The sequence below is a fragment of the Cololabis saira genome, chromosome 10 (assembly GCF_033807715.1).
Source record: "Cololabis saira isolate AMF1-May2022 chromosome 10, fColSai1.1, whole genome shotgun sequence".
Classification (NCBI taxonomy): Eukaryota; Metazoa; Chordata; class Actinopteri; order Beloniformes; family Belonidae; genus Cololabis; species Cololabis saira.
The window spans coordinates 28,783,765-28,800,815 of record NC_084596.1 but is presented as its reverse complement, the minus strand read 5'-3'; the positions used below and the strand labels follow the sequence as shown (position 1 = coordinate 28,800,815).

The 17,051-nt window shown below is 39.3% G+C and overlaps 1 protein-coding gene across 2 annotated transcripts in view; it reads right to left on the bottom strand.

Annotated features, from left to right (window-relative positions):
- rock1 (Rho-associated, coiled-coil containing protein kinase 1) overlaps positions 1-17,051 on the bottom strand; it is a 38,115-nt gene that overhangs the window by 2,730 nt on the left and 18,334 nt on the right. For both annotated transcript variants that reach the window (XM_061732416.1, XM_061732417.1), the window contains exons 3-27: positions 15,282-15,382; positions 15,040-15,177; positions 14,694-14,869; positions 13,714-13,798; positions 13,200-13,344; positions 12,960-13,098; positions 12,620-12,711; positions 9,827-9,986; positions 9,496-9,568; positions 9,315-9,403; positions 7,972-8,020; positions 7,611-7,746; positions 7,245-7,336; positions 6,434-6,680; positions 5,591-5,697; positions 4,907-5,057; positions 3,468-3,628; positions 3,194-3,378; positions 2,576-2,645; positions 2,381-2,484; positions 2,072-2,237; positions 1,871-1,964; positions 1,703-1,791; positions 1,411-1,602; positions 1,158-1,323 (exon numbers count right to left, since the gene is read on the bottom strand). In XM_061732416.1, coding sequence (XP_061588400.1) covers positions 1,158-1,323; positions 1,411-1,602; positions 1,703-1,791; positions 1,871-1,964; positions 2,072-2,237; positions 2,381-2,484; positions 2,576-2,645; positions 3,194-3,378; positions 3,468-3,628; positions 4,907-5,057; positions 5,591-5,697; positions 6,434-6,680; positions 7,245-7,336; positions 7,611-7,746; positions 7,972-8,020; positions 9,315-9,403; positions 9,496-9,568; positions 9,827-9,986; positions 12,620-12,711; positions 12,960-13,098; positions 13,200-13,344; positions 13,714-13,798; positions 14,694-14,869; positions 15,040-15,177; positions 15,282-15,382 — 3,207 coding nt within the window. The remainder of the gene's footprint in view (positions 1-1,157; positions 1,324-1,410; positions 1,603-1,702; positions 1,792-1,870; positions 1,965-2,071; positions 2,238-2,380; positions 2,485-2,575; positions 2,646-3,193; positions 3,379-3,467; positions 3,629-4,906; positions 5,058-5,590; positions 5,698-6,433; positions 6,681-7,244; positions 7,337-7,610; positions 7,747-7,971; positions 8,021-9,314; positions 9,404-9,495; positions 9,569-9,826; positions 9,987-12,619; positions 12,712-12,959; positions 13,099-13,199; positions 13,345-13,713; positions 13,799-14,693; positions 14,870-15,039; positions 15,178-15,281; positions 15,383-17,051) is intronic.

Sequence of the window (17,051 nt, the reverse complement as noted above, 5' to 3'; positions counted from 1 at the left end):
CCGCGGCAAGAACTGAATCAGTTTTCTCACTCCTGTTACAGAAACAAACAGGTGCATTGCAGGTTACATTTTGCATGATTCAGTGCTAAAATCATAAAGTCAGTGCATGCAGCTGAGACAGGGCAAGCTTCCTAAGATCGGTGGGGGCGCTTGTCTTTTGCATGTGACGGTATAAGGGAGGTCTTCTGTCCCATCGAGCAGTGCTTCTGGTGAACATGCTACGACAACAAAAGAGTTAGGAGTTTGGAGAACACAGAGCTGTGAAATAAAAGCAGCTTTTAAAGTCTCTGGACACATTTGAAAGGTGCTGAGAGTGATGTTACAGTTCTGTTTGTGGTGGCCTTGTGATTTGAGACATCCCATTAATGTTAGTGATTTATGTTAAGACTGCATTGCTGGTTTTCAAAAGGTAATTTGCTCCCCACTCAATCAGGCCTCTTTCAAAGGTGTTGTGGAATTCCTCCCACAGATAAAGCCCTTTGGCAAAAGAACACTTAAAAATCGGCGTTAAAACAAGACGAAACACACAACAGCTGCAGAACAGGACAGCAAGAAAGTCTTGTTCACCGAGTTACTCACAGAGAAAAAGGAGTGGGAGTTATAAAGATAAGAAGAGCAACGAGAACCAACTGGACATGAAGGAAATAAGAGAGAGTGATTTAACAACAGGCACTGACACATGTAAACAAGGATAGTACAGAAAAGTATATTCATAGTCACGTAAAAGCTTGTTTTAAGACAATAAGTCCTCCTTGAGATCAGTATGTGCAGGCAAGAACGGCAGTATGAAGTATATCTGCTACTTTCTAAAAGTTACTGAGCAAAATAAAACAGGATATCTTCAATGAAAACAACTTTCTTTGGTATAAATACAAGCAAAACTAGCAAATGTTGTCATTTTAGCAATGATATAACGGATGACCTCAGGGAAGATTGCACCTTTTGTCTCTAAAAAAGCTTGGTGCAATTCTCTGATAAGAATGTCACAAACATTTGTTAATTCAGAATCACATCAAAATTAATCCGATTTTAACTGTGACACAGTTCATCAATATCTACGATGATTCAAATGTTGTTACTTTATGAAAATAGAATAGATAAATAGATTTTATTTTTAATAAATTGATGCCTCCCAATAGGATCAAGCGGTGTCATACCTGCTATGTTACTGTCCGTCTCATCTGCTTGCAAGCTGGTGATGCTGGAGTTATCCATCCGCTGTTGCAAATCATTCAGTTTCTCCCGAAGCTGCTCAATGTCGCTCTCCTTGCTGTCCAGCTGCATCTGCAGCTCGTTGCGGTAAGTGCATTCTTCTGCTAGTTGCTGTTGGTAGAAGGGCCAAGAGAAACAGATTAAAAACAAATCATCTAAATCAACACACTAATCTACCTTGTGGAGACGTTAACCCACCGCCTGCATCTCATTGAGTTCCTTCTGATATTTGATGGCCATGTGGTTAAACTTCTCTTTCTCCTGATTCAGCTCCAGCTGAAGCTTGCGGTTCTCCTTCTCCTTCTTCCGCAGATCTGCTGTACTGCCTTTCTTCTTCTGGTCGAGCTTCATGTCTTTCCTGTTCATAATCTCTGCCAGCTTGTTCACGGCCTGAAAGAGTGCACGGAAAGGTTGTACAGCGTCAGCCGCCGTTCTGCTCTTACTCAGCAGGTTCAGTGCGATTGCTGGGAAACATCTCAAAAGACTCTACCTGAGTTTTCAGTGTGCGCTCAGTGTTGAGGATTTTCTCATAGTTGGCCTTGATTGCATTTGTAATCTCTTCCTTCTGTTCTGAATATTCTGAGAGACAAAAAGGAATCCGTTTGTACGACATAATCACAATACATCAGGGAGACAGAGGTCAACAAACTGACAGTACCATCCTCCTGAACGCGCAGCTTCTCCCTCAATTCCATCTTCTCTTTGCTGAGGCTCTCCACATCTTTGGTCAAAGTTTTATTTGATTCCTCAAGCTGCATGAATTAAAGTGATCATTTTTAATAACGCATGGTTAAGGCTAAAAAGATGAAGCGGTGAAAAGGTAAACCACAGTTGAAAGGCATATTTCAGTTGTGCTTACACGTGTGATAGTTGTCTCCTTTTCCCCAATATCCTGCTTATGCCTAGCTACTGCTTTTTTGTTCTCCTGACTTAGTTCGAAGTATTGCTCCTCTTGAAGCGCCCGAGCAAGCTGCTCTGACTCAGCCTTAGTTACCGTCAGGTCCAGCTGGGCAGACAGAGAGTCCCTGTGGGAAAGAAGAAGAGTGTTATATAGTTAGTCTCTGCCTGTTCAACTGACTTAAAATCAACATATAAATTAAACAAAGAAAAAAAACTCAAAGCTCAAGTACTGAGGTTACAATATGAAGAAGAGAGTCTTGTTTCTTACCTTTCACTGCACAAATCCTGCACCTTTTTTTGTGCATCTTGTACCTGTCGGTTCCTCTCCTCGATCTCCTCTTTTAGTTCCTTGACCTGAGTTTTGTAAAGTGTCTGTAGGAAGTAGGAGAAGGTTCATCCGGTGCTTGTTACACTTGACGAGACTAGCAGAGTCACTCACTCAGATATTTGAAGTTATACTTACTGAAAAATACTGTTCAGCCTCAAGCTGGTCTTGAAGTTCCCTCATCTGTCCCTCGTTGCCTCTATATTGCCTGTTAACACATTAGAGAACATTAGTTCTGTGCTTTTCTCCCCCATGAATTTAAAGCAAAATCTACACCTAAGTTTCCAATCTCACTGTCATTTAAAAACAAAAAAGAAACAACAAAAAACTGGCCTCTAAATGAGCTCATGAGCTGGCTAGAGGATTATCAAGCGAGTGGCTGGAGCAGGATTGAGAAAGTAAAGCTTAATCTTGTAGTGTAAACACTGTCGCAGAACCGCTTTGGCATAGCCATGCTGTAAGATGGAATAATAGCACCTGTTAGAAAGCAGAAGGCAATTGTAGTGCAATTAATGCCCCGACTTCCAAAGAGAATTACTGCCCAGTGCTGAAACAACAGAATATTAGAGCTCCCGGCTGGAGGTACTGCCAGCTTGTTAAAATAAAATAAACTCTCACAGTGGTCGAGTTATAAATGGTCACATCTATTTCAAGTGGTCAACATGATTAAAAAATAACAACAAATATTTTAATTTCATTAGAAGCAGGAGTAGTCAAGTACCCGCTAAATTGAATAAATCTAATTGAGAAACGTACTTGGTCAGCTGTGCTAGCTGAAACTCCAGTGAGCGTTTCGTCTCTAGTGCCGAGTTGATCTCCTGCTTGAGCTGCTTCTCTGAACACCTCAGACGGTCCACCTCCTGTGTGCGGCTCTTCAGGTCGCCCTGAGCTAGGACGCGCTTGTTCGACTCTTGGTCTATTTGTATCCGGAGATTCTTTACCTGGAGAAAGAAAAATATGAGGATTGCGGGAGCTGTGAATGAAAAGACATAAAAATCTAACTTCTCACGCGTGCCAGCCATTTACTAACCTCATCTTCCAACCTTTCCTTTTGTTTCATCAGCTGCTCCATTTTCTGCACGGATTGCTTGAGGTCGAACTCCAGCATCGAGCACTGCTTTTCAACTTCCACGACCCGACTCTCTGCTCTCATCCTGGCTCCATTCTCCTCCGACATCTTCTGCTGAACAGCTGGGGCGGGACAGTGAAATAGTTAAACCAACTCCCCACAGTTTGTAACAGAAATACAGAAGACTGAGAAGCAAGTGTGAGCATTTTAGTTGCCACGTGGTATCCTTGGATTAAGACTCATACACACTGTTATTATTGAATTATAATTATGGCCCGAGCACTGACAGTACGAAGGCCCTATTGTATCTGTAGGAATTATTTATTTTTTTTCCGACAAAATGAGGGCCTTTTTGCCCCCCTAAACGTGCCCCTAAAAGTCGCCAAATTTTGCACGCAAGCCAGGCCTGGCGAAAAATTTGATATTTAATGGTTTGCATTAATGGGCGTGGCCTAATGGCTCAACAGCGCCCCCTAGAAAACTTCGTGCCTCAAGCCCCACCATACGGTTTGACGTACATGCACGAAAATCACTACACACCTGTATCATGTCACAACTTAAAGAAAAGTCTCTTGGCGCCATGGCCGAAACCGAACAGGAAGTCGGCCATTTTCAATTAATCGTCTAATTTTGGCGCAATTTATGCCATTTCTTCGGCTGCTTCTTCGGCCGAACCGTAACGTGCACCCAGGTGTGTTATACATCAAAATGTGCGTCTCCATCCTGCGACGATGCGCATTACTTTTCTCAGTCAAAGGCGTTACCGTGGCGACGATAGATGCCAACAACCTGCCCCCCCTTCATCCGATTGGTCGATATCTGATAGTTCCTTCTTTCTGCCATAACTTTTGAATGGTTTGATATAAAGAGTCGTGGCTGGTGTCATCCCCTAAATGTCCAGGCCTGAAGACATCTACAGTACAGTCATACAAGGGCTTGAACGCCTGAACGTGCACAAGGGTGCGAGGGCCCGTTCATCGCTGCTTGCAGCTTTAATTATTATTTTTGAAAAGTCATTTTCCAAGGACAGGTACCATTCAGCTCAAACTGCATGGATGGATAGAAATCACACATACAGATAATCCTTTTGCAAAAACTTTCCAGTCAACCTTTAATATTCAACGAGTCAATGTCTCAACATGCTCAGTGTCTTACGCTCCTTGAATTCCTCTAACCCTAACAGCACCTGCAGGTGACTTCTCATCAGACAGTAGAATAGAAAGATGACTCTTAAACAAGGTTAAGGGTTCAGAAAGAAGTCGGATAAAAGAAAGGTGGGAGGGCAATAAAAATGAAGATAAAAGCAAACTAGGAGATGAGACAGCAAATAGGAGTCATAAAAAAACAGAAAGAGAGAGGGGAATGTGTAGAGGGCAGGCTCTGACAAAGGACTGGCATACCATTCATGGCAGCTGATTTGGCTTCTTCAATAGACTCGTATTTGTCAGTGAGCTGTGCCCGCGTCACCCTGTGCTCCGTCTGTTCCTGCTCCAGACGCTGCTGCAAAGTCTTCAGCTTGTAGTTCAGGTCTATCTCAAGGCTGTTCTTTTCCTGTAGGGACAGTTAAAACCCAAACAACATGAAGAAGCTAATAACTAGAGTTATTAAATAAGAAGCGCACAAATGAAAAGCAACTACTATGAGCAGTGAAATTAAGGAAAATCACTGTTCCTTTTATTTCATCTTTACAACATTCATCACCCAAATTAATTTTATGACATGGGATTTTTGTTACTTCTGCTAAGAAACAAAACAAAGCAGAAAACTACGCCCTCTCAGCAAACTTCGGACTTATTATAAAATGAACTACGGGGATGAATGTTGCAATGATATAATAAGTGGTGAAGATTTTAATAGACCAGTGATTATCAGAGAAACACAGTTTCAAATATCAGTGAAGTTAATCAAGTACACTGACAACTTATCACAGTTTCTTTTTCGATTTGCATATCCATTTTAATTACCTCTATTTTTAATAATTTCATTTTTGTTACCCCTCACAAAACATATCATTTACACAGGTTGCTTGCAGGCTACATACATATACAAGTTGCATTATATGGAGCAACACTGCTTGTGTGTACCTTCTCCAGGTTATTGCTCCTCTCCTGAGCCTGCTTGCGTTCTGTCTCCACTTTGGAAAGACTGAGTTTCAAGTTTTTGTTGTCTTCTTGTAGTCCAGCCAATCTCGCTGGGAGGGAAACACAAAGACAGACAGTCAGACATGAAACTGCTTATCAAATTATTCATTGTTTACTGTGTTCTATTGGCTTGACGTCAAGAACGTTAATTCAAATTTTTCTCCATTAAAGTCTCATTTCCTATTAATTCATATGGTTTACTCCTAATAAAAGATAAATGACTGACAACTCAGAGTTGGATTTGAAAGGAAGCATTTATTTGCTGAAGCTTTATTTACGATGTGTGAACTGCTTCCCGTTTAATTCTATAAACTGAAACTTTCTGTAAAAATAAAGTTTGGAAGCAATTCAATTAATTTTTCTTTTGCCTTTTTATAGTTGCATAATAAAAAAATAAAAAACCATAAAATCACTGACAGCTTGTAGTATAATTTAGTAGTGCTTTGACTCGGGTAGCAGTAATTCTATTTAGAGATTGTGTTGTAATGGTCGAGAATAACATTTTAATTGGTTACTATCATACACTGTTATAACAAAAGTTCCTCTTGTAATTAATCAAGCCTTACAAGTGTTGATCTGAGTGTGTGAAGACAGCTGTTGGGAAGTTTATTTTTTGTGGTTCTCAGCTTCACATTTCTGTGTTCAGGTTTTTATTGACTCAATACCTACTCTGTTGAGAGCAGAAATTACAGTAATATATTAGTCCGTTAACACACTAATAACAATTATTTTGACATTGCTTCAACCACAGCGTATGGAAGAGTTGCACAAGTGTCAGCATATCACCTTGCAGCTCTCTGATTTCCTCCGAACCCTGACTGTAGTTCCTTCGTTCTGAATCCAGGGTGCTCTGAAGAAGCAGAAGCTCCTTTTCTATCTGTGCCTTCTCTCCATCTGCTGCACGACTTCTCTCTTGCAATTCCCGGTTTAAGTTCTCCAACTGGCTCATTGACTTGGCCATCTCCGTGTGGCTTTTCCTCAGTCTCGCGGCTGTGTCCGACTCCGCGCGAAGCAAGTCATTGGCCTCTTCCAGCTGTCAAGAAAAACTTGGTTGAATGCATTGTTTTCTAGCGGCATGATGGCACAGTGGTTTTTTATTATTATTATTATTATTATTATTATTATAATAATACAATAATCTTTATTTGGCAGTATATACCTAACGAAACACACCGAAATTAGTCCTCTGCTTTTAACCCATCACTAGTTGCACTAGGATCAGTGGGCTGCCATTTTTCCATTTTCACCTAAGCCCACCTCTGTAACTTCCAGGCTACACCCCCCATTTTTTGGTTTATTTATTTATTTATGTATTTGGTTAGCACTGTCCCCTCACGGCTGGAAGACGTCTGAAATATTTCTCCTATAGTCCAAACACATCCATGTTGAAGTTTAACTGTTGATTCTAAAAAATACGAGTGAGTAGTTTGCTTAATTTTTTTGTGCAGCTCAATACCTACTGTGATCAAGCAGCCCCGAGATCAGACAGTTTCTGGTCAAGGGGTACGCTCTGTGACAGCCAGGGTTTATTCAAGGTCCCCTGCAATCTTAAAGGGGATTACAAAAAGTAAGGATGGCATTGCCCTCCAGAATATACCTGATTCTGAAGCTGGGCAATCTTGTCATTTGAGGCTTGAGAGTTCTGGCTTATCTTCTTCATATCTTCAAGCTGCTCCTTCAAAGTTGACACTGGGGAAAAAAATAAAAATCATTAAATAGGGCTTGATTTAGGCTTCAAATTAAAAGAAATATTTCTCTTAATCTGTCTCAGTCGGGAGTAAGATATAAAACGCACTACAATGCAATTTGGGACATATTATATATGTAGACCTGATCAATTAATATGGAGAAATATTACATAAATATGCAACAAAAATTATCTGATGTCCTGACTGTATTTACACTTTACAAGGTTCAACTTTAGTGTCTAACTATCAAGTCAAAGGTGCATCTTTATTTTTACCCTCATTCTCCAGATTGCGTCTCTTCTCTGCCTCTTGGTCAGCTTTTCTTTGGTACTCAGTGAATCTGTGCTGCAGCATAATCTTGTCCTTCTCCAGCAGAGACATGCTGCCTTCCGTGCTCTTCCTCAGGTTCGCCTGTGGCAAAAAATAACAGTAGTTGTGTTGTAGAGGAAACCAATCTTTAAGCCAAGGATACAAGGAACATATTCAACATTATTGCTCATCGGTAACAGGACAAAACCTAAGAGCTCAGGATGCACTGTGGCTGTTTCAAGGAAATATAGCTGTAAGTGAAGCAGCCATCATCATGAGTTTAGAATCGGTCAATAAGTTTATTAAAAAGAAAAAAAAAGCAGTAACCTCTTCATCCAGTTCTTTCATGATCCTCTCAATCTTGGTGTTTGATGCCCTAGTGAAAACAAAATGAGAGAAAAAATATTGTCTCTTTCAACTAAATGCTGAATTTAAAAGTAAAATCTCATGTGCATTGTCTGCTGCATGTAAAAGTTTGGTTTCCTTGATATTACCAGTGTAATATTATAACCCTTTTTTGTGGGGATTATATTCCAGCAAAATTCAACAGCTCTTTCCACATTTCTACAATACTGAAGTCTAGTTTACAACTATAGTTAAAGATTACACCTTTCAGACAGGTTATAGACTGTTAATAGCGCTAAGGTGGTCTATCTGAACTCGCCCAGAACGTTAAAGCATGAATGGCTCAACCATGTATGATAAACAGTAATGCCTTAAAGCACGTAGAGTCTCAAACAATGTAAATTATCTCTTGGTCATTGTGTGACGTATCAAAGATATGACATAGCACTACAGGATCGCAGAAAATTTAAAAAAGAAAGAGTTGGCACGAAACCAGAACAGCAATTAAATCAAAGTAACTTCTGCTGCTTGTGCCAAGGACAGAATGTCTTGGCACATAAATGGCACTGCACTGGATCTGCAATAAAATTGTTGCAGCCTTCCTCAGAAGAGGTGGACCCAGAAGCAAATCGCAAGTGATTCACAAATTGAAATCACTTGGAAAAAAAAGGATTTCAAAGATATCATCATTAAAGTAGCAGTGTTCGAGAGCAGGACATATTTCTATACATGCCGTTCCATATGGGTAAAGAGGTGGTCGGCATATGCCGCAGAATTGGAAATGTAAGAGAAACTGAGAATGAAGAACAGGTTCTAAGTTTTTATATATATATATTTTTATATATATTTTATGTATTTTTTTTTGTGAAAATGCATGTGCATGGTGGCTAGTCTTATTTTAAATGGTACTTAAAAGTTTGTCCGAACGGTCATATTGTCTCTCTTTTGTCCTGTAGTGTATAGTAGCAAATAAAGACAATTTGTATCTGAAATCAGTACATGTTACAAAAAGTCCCTGGGTACTTTTCGCCTACTACAGATTTGATATAAGTTTGCTGCTTCTGGGAAAAATAGTCTGCCTTGCATACTAGATCCCATAATAAAATACACCATTACAGTGGAAGCTGGTCCAAGTGGTCATTGCATGGTTTATGAGCATTTGAACAGTTGCTTTTAAAGGATACTACCTAACAGCAATGACAGACCAATATGCAGTACCATACTGTATCCTACATTGTAAGTGGAATAATGTTGTTTGCAAACAGTTTATGTCTATAGTTAGAAGTAAGTATAATGATATAATTTGAGATTAAATAACTTCATACCTGCATTTCTGTTCCAACTCGTCTTTAAGCTGCATTTCACTGTGGAGCTGCTCTTCAAGCTGGTAGATTCGTTTTTGGAGGTTCTCCAGCTAAACAAAAACACTCCATTTAAAATTACAAGATGAACAAATGTGACACAGTCAACATTCCACTGACTTCCTAAGAACAGTTTTCTACTCACATGACTCTTGTCTTCTTTTGTGGAAGTGCTACGTTTGTCACCAGTCTTTGCTGAAGGAGAGCGGCGCAGAAGGCTGGTGGATGAAAAAAACCTTTACTGTGGACTTATTACAACACAGTTGAGTTAAAATTGACATGTCAAACTAAATACCTCCAGTCTTTTAATAACAAATGCTTAAAAAAATGTATAAATGATAAGAGTTTACCATATTAGTAAAAAAGAAGAAAAAAAACATTAAAAAAATCGTGCAATTTCATATAAATGTACTTTGTGTTGCATAGTATTAGACAGGCATTTCTGAACACTGTTTGAGATGATGAGTCAGACTTACTGCTGGTTACTGTAATATGTGAAGCCAACGAAGGGAAGCTGATTGCCCACAAAGGCCTTTGGTATGGGAAAGGTCTCCTCCTCTCCCCGATCTTCTTCGATATCATCAAAGTTACTGGTGTCAACGTCACTGCTCAGTTCAGGCACAACAGGGGCAGCCGCTACAAATGAGACAAAGGTGTGGAAGATTAATGACGAGGCATGATGAAATCCTTTAGTCACTGTGTTAAAGTCTGTGATACAACCAAAATTCATAACAGAGGTTTTGAAACAAAAATATTGATCTTTCACTACAGGGACGACAAAACACAAGAAAAACAAATCTAATAGCTTTCTCTAACGCAAGTGTTTCAGATACATAAGTGAACACCAAGGACACAATAAAGCAATGATTCGCAAAGAACGTAATGTCAAAATTCTGACAAATGTCACAGATATTGTTGGAAAAGGATATTCCGGTCAGTTATAGATTAAGTTTTACAAGGGTATGAGCAGCAAGAGGGAAGAGCTGTCTATGGAAATGTTCTGCATCTGAGAGATGCAATTAAGGACAACTTACAGACAATCAAAATCTAATACGGAAACACGGTTAGAGATTGTGAAAGAAAACAAAAAAGTGTCAGCAGTCAATGTTACATTAACCCCCGTCTTAACTGCTGGTAATGTTTATGAACTGCTGCAGTGCTGCTCCCCACACAACGGCCAAAAGTAGAGCATTATAACAACTTCTACAAACATTATAGAAGATGACGTGATGTCATATGGCGCTTTTACACTAGTACCTACTCACCGCGACCTGACTCGCCACGCCCCCGTTTTGCGCTTTTAAACTACGGGTGGAGGCGGGTGGAGGCGTGCTGAGTAGATACTTTTTCTGTATCTATTCTGGCGAGGTTCTAAGCGTGCTGAGTCGGCCCTGTATCTGACGTCATCACACTAAGGGCCACCGATTGGCCGTCAGACGTTTGAATCAGGAAGCGGGAATCAGCGAGAGAGCGGCTCGCGACTTCCTCATTTTATCAGACAGGCAATGGGAGCGCAGAAGTCTGTTTCATGATCCAACTCTGAGGTTCAGATGTTCTTAAACCTGGTGGCTGAGGAGAGAATTAAAAAGGGATCTAGACGGGTGATAAGGAACGACCAGATCTACCAGGAACTCTGTCACCTCTCAGCTGATTTCTCATCAGCGCCGACACAAACAAGCAAAAAAAAAGCGTTGCCGCTTGAAGCTTCTTTCACTCTCATTTTTTTACTTGGTATCGAACACGAGTCACAGACCAAGCAGCCCACTTCTCATCTGGGTGTCTAGAAACAAACGAGGACGAGGCGAGTGGAGGCGAGACGAGTCGAGTCGCGCTGAGTAGGTACTAGTGTAAAAGCACCAATAGTGTGTCAAATACAAAGTAGAGGTCTCTCCATATGGGTTTTTTTTTTATGGTTGATGCTATTTCATTTGTATTTATTTATTTATTTTAATCAGGGAAGCCAGTGGACAATGATGCTGTTCTTGTTTTGGTTTTTTTTTTGGCCAACATGTTGGGCCAATATTTTTCTCTCTCTGAGATATAATGAGCATACATTTTCTTAACTTAACTTCTTAACTTTCTTAACTTAAATAAACATTTATTTAAAAACAAAACAAAAAAAAACAACATTACAGCTACCAAGACTACCATTTTTATTCATTTAACATCTTCAGAGCAGTCACGTCTGCTATATTTAAACTACAGCCTGTTTAAAGATCACCATCAATACAAATTCAGCAGTGCACACTTATTTGCATTTTTTTTTCTAAAAGTAACATTTCCTATCAAAATATTACACAAAGTTCTGGCCTCAATCTTTTCCCATGAAGTGAAAACTATTTTCTGTCTCTTACAATGTTATTGTAAACACATTAGGGTCCATTGGTGAGACCCAAGGGGCAGTGTCACAACATGGGGCAGTTCACAGATGCAGTGGACAGCTGTTAATTGGAAAGACATTGGGCAATGCAGATTGTTGAAAAATGGCCAGTAACCACCCAAGTTATTATCGTATTTTTTTTAAAGATAAGTGTGTTTACATATTCTATCACAACATTTGGCATTTGTAATTGTGGAAATTCATGGTTCCCTTGACTGATTACCTACTTTTTGACATTACGACATTACTACTAAACACAAAAAAAAAATTGAAATTGCAGAAGAATTCAAATGATTATTCTTTTTATTCTGTAATTGTATTCTTTATTTTAATCTGTTTGACATAATGTTGAAATAGTATACCTCAATATAAATGAGACACACAAAAATAAGTACTCCAGTTTTCTCTGTAGGGATCCTTTTAGGATTGCAACTGTATTTTGAAACCCTGTTTAAAACCTGGGAAGGTCAGCTGCTTGGCAGAGCTGGTCACCCGTCTAAACAACAGGGGTGGCCAACGCCAAAGAGCTGACCTCAGCTTAGCAAAGTATTTAACATAAAGCCACTAAAGAACTGACTGTAGTGACTGGATTTAGCCCTACATTTTTAATCACTCGCTGCTACAGGGTCAATCCCAGCGCATTAGCATTTGGGTTGAACTGTTTCCCTATTGTTAGCCTGAAAAATGCTGTGCCGCCAATTATTACCCTGAGCAGGAATCGTGTTTAGTCTTGGGAAGGATACTGAATGAATGGCTCTTCTACAAGAATTTCCTGCAACTGTCTGCAGTAGGTCAAATGGAAAACATGATCACCGGCTACATGACTGAAATAACAGTGTTCTGACTTAAAAATGTAAAGCCAGTTGTGAAAATCAGGAAAATGCCTTACTTTCTCTGATGTTCTCCCACGTCCACTGATCATTCTTGAAGAAGGGATGTCTCTTGATTTCATCAACACCATTACGTCCAAGTCGAACTTCCCTATGGGGGCAGAGGAAACAACAACATTTAGCATTTGTAAACTTATGTTTACATTAGCAATAAAAGATAGCTTCTCTTCAAAATTTCAGTACCAGGGAACATTATTTTGAGTTTATCAAGTGGGGTTCCTTCAAGAATCTTTTTATAGAGGGTCTTATGCCCCTTGACACAATTCTTGCCCCAACAAGGAAATGGTCCTTAGATAAAGACCCTCAACATAACACAGTGGCTGGTCGTCACTATCTAACCTGTCAGTCAAGAAAGCGCAGATGAGATTCTTGGCATCATTGGAGATGTCACTGTCATCCGGAAAGGTCAGGGCATTCTTGTGATTCATAATTTTGCTGTAGGTCCCCACCAACGAGTCAGCATAAAACGGAGTATCGCCTACACACAGGACAAACAAGGAAACATAATGTAACTTTGAGGTTCACTTGTAAATATGTGAAATAGCTGTCTTCTTCATGCAAAGCTTCTTCAAAACTCACCGACTAGCATTTCATACAGAAACACTCCTACCGACCACCAGTCACATTCTCTGCCATAATAGCCATCTCCTCCTTGTGATTTTAGTACCTCAGGTGAAATGTAGTCTGGAGTTCCTACTGCTGTGTCACATCGTACCATACCGTCCTGGAGCACAAAAGAATTTTATAAACTCATTATAATTGCATTTTCTGTTAATGCATGTATTACGTTAAAAGTAGAGCACAGGATATCTTTAAAAACAATAATCAAGAGTAACACTATTTTTCAAATAAAGAAACATTTTATATATGTAGTTTGTGAACATGGATTTGTTTGTTGCTGTTAAATGATGAGTATTGACAAAAAAAAGTGAATTTTTAATCTATTTTAAACTTTTTTCCAAGCCTCAGAGATAAAACATTTTATTAGATGTTTATTAGATGTAGGTTTAAGTTTAATAGGAAACTCAGTTTTTCGAAAGACTTGGGGGAAAAAAAACCTGAGGTCGCAGGTTTGAAGAAAACAAAAAAATACCTTATTCATTTTCATGCAGGTCCCAAAGTCTGCAAGTTTTAGATGACCTGCTTTGTCTAGCAACATATTATCAGGCTTCACATCCCTGTTGAGATGAAAACACATCATTATCAGTGCGAGCACATCAAAGCAATGCATTCAAATAAATAACACATCACTTGGAAAGCCGATAAACACATTAAATGTGCAACACATAAAAGCTCTAGCTGTGTTCTAATCCATTACATCCAACCAGTTCATGTGTGTTATATTAGTTGAGGAAAAAAAATAGAGTGAAGAAAAAACTCCAGATCAGAATTATTGAAATAGGCTGCACCCTGCTGCAGCAATAGCTTATATTTTATGAAGCGTGAAGGGAGTGGGGAACTGGAATAAGGGACTTTATATTCTTAAAATTCATAAATTTATATTTTCCTTGATTTTCTTTCTGAACGCAATGTAGAACAAGCTGGGAAATAACCAACTTTCATTGCATGGACTTCCAACAATATGGCAGTGATGCTTAACGCTTTTTGTGGAGAACCTTATCAGTGGATTATCAGTACTCAAAAGCGCAGACAGGCATTCACAAAATGATAACGATAACCGGTTACCTCCTGTTCTCAGAGAGAGTGGATCAGCTTTACTACACTGAAAATACCTCATTTAAATTTCACATAATTAAATAATTAAAGTGAACAACTAATTGGAGATAAAAACAGATTTTTGTTGTTGTTGTCTTTTGGTAACAATAGCGATTCAGAAAGCAGGACTGCTTGATCCATATTACAATTCTTCTTAAAATGGTCATATCTGTCAGAATACCTACTATGCATCATTGAAATTATTAGGTATCATATCAATAAGTTTGCATTTTGGATGACTTTCCAAAAGCAACTGAAAATGGTTAGTAGGTTTTCAAGCAAGTTGGTTTCAAGTTGGTAGGGTTACATCACTGCAGCCGATCTGCAAAATCAAGAAATGGGTGAAGACTTTGTAACCTGTGAATGAAGCCCATGGAGTGGATTCCATCTAAAGCCAGGACCACCTCAGCAGTGTAAAACCGGGCCCACTTCTCAGGGACATCGTAGTTGCTCATCAAGTTCACCAAGTCGCCACCAGGCATGTATTCCATCACCATGTAGAGGTAGCGGTCGTCTTGGAATGCAAAAAAGAGCTGGAGAATGGAGATGGAAAAAAACAACATCTAAATGTTAGGACAAACGGAATTCAAAAGCAAGTTATCAAGTTCAGATTTGCATATTAAGAATTTTTTTTTCTTGCAAATGTGGTCTGCATAAAAAAAAAAAACATTACTAGTAAGTGGGTTTAATTATTCCATCATACCTGCACAACCCATCCACTATTGGCAAAAGCCATGATGTCCCTCTCTTCCCAGAAGAAAGCAGAGTCTGACCTCTTGATCATCTCAAACTTGCTCAGCAGCTTCATGGCATATACTTTGCTTGTAGCTTTGTGTCTTACCTAAGAGATACGATGAAAATCAGTTATCTATGTGCACATATACAGAGATACATACTTTTTTTTTTTTCAAATTTATTTAAAAAAAAACAACCCAAAACACTTACCAACTGAACCTCTCCAAATGCGCCTCTTCCAATAACTTTAACCACTTCATAGTCCTCTGCTGTCATCCGCAGGTCACGAATTTTACTAATGGTTTCTTTGTCTGGAAGAAAAACGAAGAGGGACATTCTAGCATTAATAAAGTTATTCAACTGCCTTACTATAACGTCTCCTCACCCATATGAACTAAGGCATCGAGAAAGGGCAGATAAGGCCATATGACAAAATTAGAAACTGATTTAGGGCAGCATGTTATCTGTTTTTTAGGATTTCATATCCTTTGAGAATATAGCTGAGTTTAAATTCTGAACAGGAACAAGATTGCTGGCAAGCAAACCAGAAAAAGCTGACAGCATTTAAGGAAAATCTGTTGCTTACTGGGAGTTTGCTACTCCCCAGTGTAACAATTTGAGCTCCCCTGGGGAAGACGGTATCCACTATCCAGCCAAGTTTGGTCATGGCTGTACTAGGAGGATAATTTTCCAATTCACATGGGTCACAACTGGCACAGGAATGCACTGAAAAGCAGTTTAGCGCCGGGGCGGGGAACCCTGGGCCTCGAGGGCTGCTGTCCTGCAAGTCTTATACGTCTCCGTGCATCAGCACACCTGATTCACATTAATGGTCATTATCAGCTTGTCATCAAGATCTGCACACGTCTGTTAATGAAACAGTCATTTCTATCACAGTGTGTTGAAGCAGGGAGGCATTTAAAACACGCAGGACAGCAGCCCTTGAGGACTGGAGGCCGACACCCCTGGTTTAGAGGCATCCAAGTTCAAACAATCTTAAAAAAAAGTCTTATGCGATTAGATACGTTTGTGATTGAATCATTATAATTCTTAAAGAACAGATTAATGGGGTCATAAATCCTACTTAAAAAGACAACCATAAAGAAATGTTAACCATGTTTTATGCGACTTTTTGTTTGTTTGCATGTGCAGGAACATTTTCAGTAGGTCTCTGCATTCACAGAACAATCATTTGATTTGACTGTGGTTTAAAGCACAATGCATGAAGAGAATATAGAGTACAGAGCCCTTCAGGCAACTCGTGCTTCTGCAGACCAGTGCCTTGGAATATAGCTAATCCATTAGTCCATATCCATCAATGCTTTACACAAAAGGACATGACCAAGAGTAATTGAAAGGATGTGTAATGGCAGTTAGTTGCCCAGGGGTTTACAGTAGCTTTGGTTGATTCTAAGATGTGAAACTTATCTTTCATCCAACATTAAATGTGTATAGTGCATGCAAGGTATAATTCATTTGTATTCCACCAGTGAAAGCCGGTAATTAAATTAAAAATAATAAGGGATGATGTGCTTCGCTGCAGGAGTTGGGTAAAGATGAACAGCAAGAATTTGCATACAGGACTTGCGTATTTTGATTAAATTATAGGTTGAATACATTGAATTCTAGACATTCTACAACTCGATAATTTCTAATTTCTGCAACATAATATAAGATGTGCCATTTCCTATATATGCTGTTTCAGAGAACTGGGTAGTCAAACTACATTTGAGACATATTTAGCCTCACAATCAGAGTGTGATTTGTATTTTTGTTACACCCAAATCAGTTATGAGGGTTTCACAGTTTGAGGGCACTGTGAAAAAGGGAGTGCAACCTCGATATGCATCATGTGGGTCACCAGCCATTTATGAAAGCCCCTTTGTTGGGGACACTATGCAGCAGACCCCCATTATGTCCAAGCATACATGGCAGCAGTGACCCAAAAACAGCCTTTTTTTGCTGAGCCTAGACTTAAAG